Source organism: Mustelus asterias, chromosome 4 (genome assembly GCF_964213995.1).
Source record: "Mustelus asterias chromosome 4, sMusAst1.hap1.1, whole genome shotgun sequence".
Lineage (NCBI taxonomy): Eukaryota > Metazoa > Chordata > Chondrichthyes > Carcharhiniformes > Triakidae > Mustelus > Mustelus asterias.
The window spans coordinates 24,393,462-24,402,038 of NC_135804.1; the positions used below are offsets into that span (position 1 = coordinate 24,393,462).

The following is an 8,577-nucleotide window of genomic DNA, read 5'->3' on the forward strand; positions in this document are numbered from 1 at the left end:
ACATTTAAAGCTATATACAACAAAAGCAGAAAATGCTGGAAAATCTCAGCAGATCTGACAACATCTGTGGAGTGAGAATAGAGTCAATGTTTCGAGTCTGGATGACCCTTCGTCAGAGCTGAAGACAAGGAAAATAGGATGAGATTTAGATTGGAAGGGTGGGGTAAGAACATAAGAACATAAGAAATAGGAGCAGGAGTAGGCCATCTAGCCCCTCGAGCCTGCCCCGCCATTCAATAAGATCATGGCTGATCTGACGTGGATCAGTACCACTTACCCGCCTGATCCCCATAACCCTTAATTCCCTTACCGATCAGGAATCCATCCATCCGCGCTTTAAACATATTCAGCGAGGTAGCCTCCACCACCTCAGTGGGCAGAGAATTCCAGAGATTCACCACCCTCTGGGAGAAGAAGTTCCTCCTCAACTCTGTCTTAAACCGACCCCCCTTTATTTTGAGGCTGTGTCCTCTAGTTTTAACTTCCTTACTAAGTGGAAAGAATCTCTCCGCCTCCACCCTATCCAGCCCCCGCATTATCTTATAAGTCTCCATAAGATCCCCCCTCATCCTTCTAAACTCCAACGAGTACAAACCCAATCTCCTCAGCCTCTCCTCATAATCCAAACTCCTCATCTCCGGTATCAACCTGGTGAACCTTCTCTGCACTCCCTCCAATGCCAATATATCCTTCCTCATATAAGGGGACCAATACTGCACACAGTATTCCAGCTGCGGCCTCACCAATGCCCTGTACAGGTGCATCAAGACATTCCTGCTTTTATATTCTATCCCCCTCGCGATATAGGCCAACATCCCATTTGCCTTCTTGATCACCTGTTGTACCTGCAGACTGGGCTTTTGCGTCTCATGCACAAGGACCCCCAGGTCCCTTTGCACGGTAGCATGTTTTAATTTGTTTCCATTGAGATAGTAATCCCATTTGTTATTATTTCCTCCAAAGTGTATAACCTCGCATTTATCAACGTTATACTCCATTTGCCATATCCTCGCCCACTCACTCAGCCTGTCCAAATCTCTCTGCAGATCTTCTCCGTCCTCCACACGATTCACTTTTCCACTTATCTTTGTGTCGTCTGCAAACTTCGTTACCCTACACTCCGTCCCCTCCTCCAGATCATCTATATAAATGGTAAATAGTTGCGGCCCGAGTACCGATCCCTGCGGCACGCCACTAGTTACCTTCCTCCAACCGGAAAAACACCCATTTATTCCGACTCTTTGCTTCCTGTCGGATAGCCAGTCCCCAATCCACTTTAACACACTACCCCCAACTCCGTGTGCCCTAATCTTCTTCAGCAGCCTTTTATGGGGCACCTTATCAAACGCCTTTTGGAAATCCAAAAACACCGCATCCACCGGTTCTCCTCCATCAACCGCCCTAGTCACATCTTCATAAAAATCCAACACGTTCGTCAAGCACGACTTTCCCCTCATGAATCCATGCTGCGTCTGAGTGATCGAACCATTTCTATCCAGATGCCCTGCTATCTCCTCTTTAATAATGGATTCCAGCATTTTCCCTACTACCGACGTTAAGCTGACCGGCCTATAGTTACCCGCCTTTTGTCTCCTTCCTTTTTTAAACAGCGGCGTAACATTAGCCGTTTTCCAATCAACCAGCACTACCCCAGAATGCAACGAGTTTTGATAAATAATCACTAACGCATCCACTATTACCTCTGACATTTCTTTCAATACCCTGGGATGCATTCCATCCGGACCCGGGGACTTGTCCACCTTCAGTCCCATTAGTCTACCCAGCACTGCCTCTCTGGTAACATTAATTGTATTAAGGTAGGGGGAGGGTAATTGACAGGGATGTCATAGACAAAAAAATCTAAAGGGATTCTAAATGGTGGTGATGAAGGCTGAGAATGGTGCTAATAGCAGCCCTTTAAGAGATCAGGAAGTGTAAATGGCAGAACAAAGCTAAGCTGGGTGTCAAAAGATGGCCTAGGAAATGTAACAAATAGCCCTAGTGGGGTGAGGGAGAGTGAGGGGCAGGGGAGAGTGAGGGGTGGGGGGAGTGAAGGGCGGGGGAGAGAGAACAAGATGCAAAGTGAGATTTAAAAAGACAATGGAAGAAATGAATTTTTAAAAAACTATAATAGGATATAAAATCATAAAAAAGATAAAATAAAATAAATGGGAATGGGGTGAAGGTGGAGGAGAGCGTTCATGCTCTGAAGTTGTTGAACTCAATGTTTAGTCTGTAAGGCTGTAAAGTGCCTAATCGGAAGATGAGGTGCTGTTCGTTCAGTTTGCATTGGGGTTCGCTAGAACATTGCAACAGGCCAAATGGGCATGAGATGGTGTGTTGAAATGGCAAGCGCCAGAAAGGTTTGGGTCCTGTTTGTGTTCTGCAAAGCAGTCATCCAGCCTGTGTTTAGTCTCTCCGATGTTGAATAGACCGCATCGGGAGCAGTGAATACAATAGACCAGAATGAAGGAGGTCTATTGCTGCTTCACCTGAAAAGAGTGTTTAGGCCCTTGGATGGTTCGCAGGGTGGAGGTAAAGGGGTTGATGTTGCCCTCAGTCTCCCTTTTAGAATTGCCCCCTTTATTTTATATTGCCTTTCCTTGTTCTTCCTATCAAATGAAGCACTTCACACTTCTCTGCATTAAATTTTGTCTGCCACTTGTCTGCCCATCCACCATCCTGTCTATGTTCTCTTGAGGTTTAACACTATCCTCCTCATAGTTCACAATACCTCCAAGCTTGTCATCTGCAAATTTTGAAAATGCCATGTACACCCAAGTCTAGGTCATTAATATACATCAACAATAGCCCACTACATACTTTCCTCCAGCCCAAATAACAACTGTTCATAATTACTCTCTGGGCTGGACTCAGAAGCCCCACCATGAAAAAGCCAGCTGCCTTACAACCACTCTATATTTGGGGGGGGTGGGGGGGGCAGGGCATTAATTGGCTCAGGGCAAGATTTATGCCCCCATCTGGGATAAGTCCTGCCTTAGAGAGCTGTTTGGCCTGCAGCTCTGTGGTTCCAACAATGTCAGGTTCAAACGATGACCACACCTGGGACTACAGCCAGAACCTGATAAAGAGGTGGTTATGGAAGCCAGATTGACATTAAGTTTGAGGCATCAGCAGGGAACGGCTGGCAGGCAGACCCCAGTGTGAGAGGTATGGGAGAGAGGAAGCCAGGTTTGAGGGGCAGGAGGTGGGGACAGAGGGGGGTGAAGTGATAAGGAGAGCATTAAAGGGATATGACCTTGGGGGTGGAGGGTGGGGGAGAGGGGATGCATGCCACTGATGGGCACAGGGGAGCCTCCAAAGGAAGTTGCCCCTTCTTGCCCGACACCAGATCCAGTAAAGGTTATCAGGCTAGCTACTAGGCCTGGGCCTCCCCATGCCATGAGTAAAATAGCAGCAGGGGCCGAATGAGGCACTTGAGCTGCACGACACCTCCTGCTCTCCCTGTAAAATGGGGCAGATGGCAGATGATGGGTAGACCACTACCTGTCAATTTACACCTGCATATATGCTGGCGGAGGCCATAAAATCAGCCAATTTTGTAACCACGCTGCCACCGTCTCTTTTATTCCATTTTGTGCTAACTTTGCTGAAAAAGCAGTTATGTGGCACTTTATTAAATGCCTTTTGGAAGTCTGTGTACTTAACATCAACTGTGTTGCCCTTATCAACCCTCTTTGTTACCTTTTCGGTACTCAGCTGCTATTTTTACTTCGGACTGAGCAATGATCTCAGCATCCGATCCAAAGCCAGAAGTGACCACGGTAAGTGCAGATGCATAATTTTCTAAACAGGTTTCCTGTGATCAGTAGGATTGGGAGTTCCTCCCCTGTCCTTTCCTTTCTGCCCTAATTACTGTACCTCTTCCCAGGAAATCAATCCATTTACCTTGCAATGGGAAACATTCCAACGAGTCCATGACAATGGCCTCTGAGTATCTATTTTTAGCTGCCTGTCAGTCTCTTTACTCCACGTGCGGACGGGCAGCCACTCATTATGCTGCGTTCCTGCCAGGATTAAACATCTGTAGTTCAAAGTTCCAAGTTTTTCTTCTTACCTGGAACCCAAAGTTTGCAAGCACCTCCTAAGCTGACCATTTTGCATCTGCCCTGCTTCACAGAATATAATTATTTATTCGTGTATTATAAATGCACCATGTAATATGGCACACAGTTTTCGAAAACCTTTATCTCAACATCATTCTTTCAGTACAATGTGACGATAAAAACGTGTTTCTGAAATCTGTGTATGATTTCACAACACCAACTACACAGTGGAAATATTTCAGCCGCATCACATTTCTTTACTTTCCAATGCATAGTCTGCTGAAAATAAATTCATAGATTAATTTATTACAGAAGTTCTGATATGTATTAACTACAGACAATAGTAGCAATGATTTATTTGATTCCAATCATTTTTTTATACAAATGCCAAGACATTTTTTTATTTTTTAAACGAGACACAGACTTCACACATCATATTTCAAAGTAGCAAGAATACAAAATAAATTTTCCTCCCACCTGGATCCATAAATTTACAAGCAGATCCTAACCTGCAAGCTCTTTCACCACAGCGATTAACCTCTAATTGATCTCAGGACACAAAGCGTAGATAGCAGTTGGGGGATGTGACTTTAAAGGCCAGGCCACATTACATTCAGGTCTAACCTCAGCAGCACAGTAATTGTTTTATAATGATAGGAGTATTATGTCGTGTATCATCCACCTTACCTAGAGGAGTCTCCTGGTGACTCGCCAGTGATCTGAAAAAAAATAAGCGTACAAAAATTAATTGCTTTCCCACATGTTGTTAGAGAAAAAAAAGCTGACTTAATTTGCATTTGTTTTTATTGCCTACAGCTCACTCCGGTCAATGAGGAGAACCTTCAGCAGCACAGGGAACTTGAGAAAGCCTAAGCCTCTTGCTGCCAACTGGAGCTTCGATTAGAAATCTGCAGCCTGGGAGTCTAGACTGAGCCTGGCCACAGGACATTCTTACCTGTTCAGCCACTGAAGCAGTTTTAAGAAGATTTTAAAAAAATCTTTGTTGTGATATTCCAAAACATAGTCGAATTAACGATCTTTCCAAACAGCAGAAATGAAGGAAACTGGACTCAATCATCAAATGACCTGATAGCTCTGATAGAAAAGGGCAAGAGAAATAAGCAGACCATTACCTAGAATATGGAGAGTGAAAGATGTGGAGAGTGAATGGGAGCCCATCTTATAGCCTGTCTGACTTTCTTGTCTATTGTCATTCACGTTCTATCAACAGGACTGTTACACACATTAAAATTGTAGCTCAATGGCCAATTTAGCAGTGCATTTTTTAAACTGATTTATTTCCTAATTTCCCTTTGATTAATGATCCCTTTGATTGCATAGGTTCCAGCAGACATAGAATGGGGTAAAATCACTCATTATCTGAATGGGATATGGGAACAGAAGTCTAATTTGGGGAACTAATCTCCACCTTGGTGTACACCCTGTAGATGTGCCACTGGCAGTTGTTGAGACAAGGGTCAAGTCTTTTGAATAAGCTAAGGGCTAACACATGTTTTGGGACCCTAACTGAAATAGAGTTTACTCTGAACACTTAAGGGGGCCAGACGTGCAGCCTACAGGATTTCCATCTACAAGTGACCTAAACAAACTGGTGGACCTTCAAAGGAAGTCTAGGCTGCCACCAAAAAGGTTCATAAAATTGTCTCAAAGCTGATAGGCACTGCTCTTGCACCACCCCCTCCCGATTGGACCAAATTTAGAACTGTCCTGGTCTGTTTAACTCAGTAATATACCATGCAGTATGTTTATTCACTAGACAGGTTGACTTGGAGTCAACTACGAAATGCTTTGCGACCCTTTAACCAATCTACCTGCTTAGAGTGTTTCCAATGTAGTTGACAAAGAAAAGAAGGGATCATTAAAATGATAGATCACACAAAATCGTTTCTGCTTATTGCAGGATTCTTAATTTTTACACGGGTTAGTGCGATATAGAAACCAGGAGTGGTGAATTAGAGTTTTTTTTTATTTTTATACTGAAAAAATACTATTTTTTAATTGAAATCCAAAACTAAGTGCTCATTTAAGGAGTTCTACTAGTGGTCTTTGAATCAATCTTTGTTTGAAAACTTTGTGTCCCACAATTTGAACCTTGCTAAATTTCTTTTTAGGCAATACAATAAGTCCTATATTTGCTAATAGTGGCACTGTACCACTCAGTCTACCCAAGTATCTACACATCTTTACTGGGATCCATCAGGCAAGAGGGATGATCCATTTACTCTCCCCAGTCATAAGAAAATATTGTTTTCCAAGCAGCAGACTAAATCACCAAGAGTAACATTAAAATCTAAGCTATTGTAGTCTTGTAATCTCATGATGTATATGTCTACAAACTTTATTAAATTATTTTCCACTTGAAATGCACTGTTGTCAGTATTATTATACCATCACCACTTTGCTGTTCAATAGCTGTATTATTCTTCCAGTCTCCTGCATTAGTGGTAAAGTCACTGAAACACCAAAAAGGACAATGTTAATCGTCCGCAGAAGTTAGTTCTCATGAACAGTAAAGGTAAATCATTATTAAATACCACTCACTATACTCGCTTGTATTTATTTTTGATTTACTTTAATATTTTTTATCTGATGCCATCCACTGGCAGTAAAATTCTCGGCTGCTCCAGTGGGTTCTAAACTCAGCGCACAGGCGAAAGCAGTTTGTATTTTTGTACAGTGGAAGGAAGAGGGTCGTGTCCTTCCTGTAGGATTTGTGCACACGGAGTGAGAAGCCCACTTCCTGCTCAGATCTTCACGTATAGAATGGATGTGCAAATCAGATTTCAAACAGAAAGGATTTCTCACTTATCACCAGTTAACCTACTTAATTTATTCACAGAGTTTTCCGCCTGCTGCAGATAAGAGAAATCAATTTCATTAGTTCATTAACAATCTTTTAAAATTGATGGTTCTATAATTCCATGATAATGAAGAGGGAAACTTGCTATTCTTATGGTCAATATTCAATATGATGATAGATTGGAACCTTATTTTCATATATATATGATGCTGTTTTGCACAATCCAGATTTTTGTAACCTATTCATATCCTGTGTGTAACTATTAGCCCTGTTCGTAGACTCTATAGAACATAGCATTTATCTTGAAATTTATATATTTTCCATTCGCTGTGAATGTAACGACAAACTGACAATCATAAAAAGCTCCAACCTCGATAATAAATGATCAGCTCATAATTCTGAGTGTTTGTAATTCGATAAAGAAAGCCTATTGGAGCCATTTTACAATCTGGATGTTCTCATTCACCTTTGTGCAGTGTTTTCATATGATAACATCTCAAAACTATTTGCAGTAATATAGTTAGGAGCCTGTTGCTGATTAATACCATGGCTGGATAACAATGTACAGATGCATGCTTGCTTCATGGAGAGATCTCAATTTTAGCGTGACCCTTGAAGTAAAAACTGAAAATTGAAGTGCACATCCAAACAGCCCACTCTTGCACAGTTCCTATCAACCAAAAGATGTGATAGACAGAGTCGGGGAGCAGATATCCATCTATCGCATGTGTGACATTCAATTGATTGTGGGTTTAATTTGTTTTAATTCAGACATAAAATGTAGCTTTGTTGAAAAGGTCTTCCTGAACCACAGAGGTCCATTCGGTGTTGGTGCATCTTCTCCGATGTTAGGGAGGGAGTTCCAGGATTTACACAGCAACAGTGAAGGGGTAGTGATCTGCGACTTGGAGGGGAGACTTTGCAGGTGGTAGCATTCCCATGCATCCGCTGCCCTTGTCTTTCAAGATAGCAGAGGTCACAGGTTTAGAACATACTGTCAAAGGAGCCTTGAGAAGTTGCTGCGGTGTACACTGCTGCCAATGTGCGCTGGTGGTGGAGTGAATGAATGTTTATCATGGCAAATGGAGCGCCAATCAAGCAGGCTGCTTTGTTTTGGATAGTGTTGTTTGAGTTGCACTCACCCAGGCAATTGGAGATTATTCCATCACACCATATATAATTTGAGTTAGCAGCAAGTGCACTGAGTAACATGAAACATTAGGGTATAACTTACAACAAGCAACATATGGAACAGGAATAAACCATTCAGCCCTTTGAGCTTGCTTTGTAATTCAATAAAATCAAAACTGACCTTGTCTTTCAACTCCACCTTACCACAGTATCCCTATATAATTTGATTGTCTTGGTATCCAAGTATCTATTAATCTCTGCTTTGAATATACTCAATGACTAAACGTCCACAGTGCTCTAAGAAACAGAATTTCAAAGATTCATAACTCTTTGAGTGAAGAAATGTCTCCTAACTTAGTCCTAAATGCCAATCTTCTATTGAAGGACTGTGATCCATCCCCAGACAGGAGAGACATCCTCCCAGCATCAAGCCACTTAAGGATTTTGTATGTCTCAATGAGATTACTTCTTCTACAATCTAAGGAATACTGACCTGGTGTACTCAATCTCTCCTCAACAATCTCCTCATTCAGGAATTAGTCTAGGGAACCTTCAGTA

The 8,577-nt window shown here is 42.2% G+C and overlaps 1 protein-coding gene across 1 annotated transcript in view; it reads left to right on the top strand.

Annotated features, from left to right (window-relative positions):
• The window catches only part of LOC144493045 (uncharacterized), a 275,407-nt gene extending 268,959 nt beyond the window's left edge, over window positions 1-6,448 (top strand). The window contains exon 29 of the mRNA XM_078211881.1: window positions 4,884-6,448. Coding sequence (XP_078068007.1) covers window positions 4,884-4,971 — 88 coding nt within the window. The 3' untranslated portion in view covers window positions 4,972-6,448. The remainder of the gene's footprint in view (window positions 1-4,883) is intronic.
• Window positions 6,449-8,577: the final 2,129 nt, after the last annotated feature.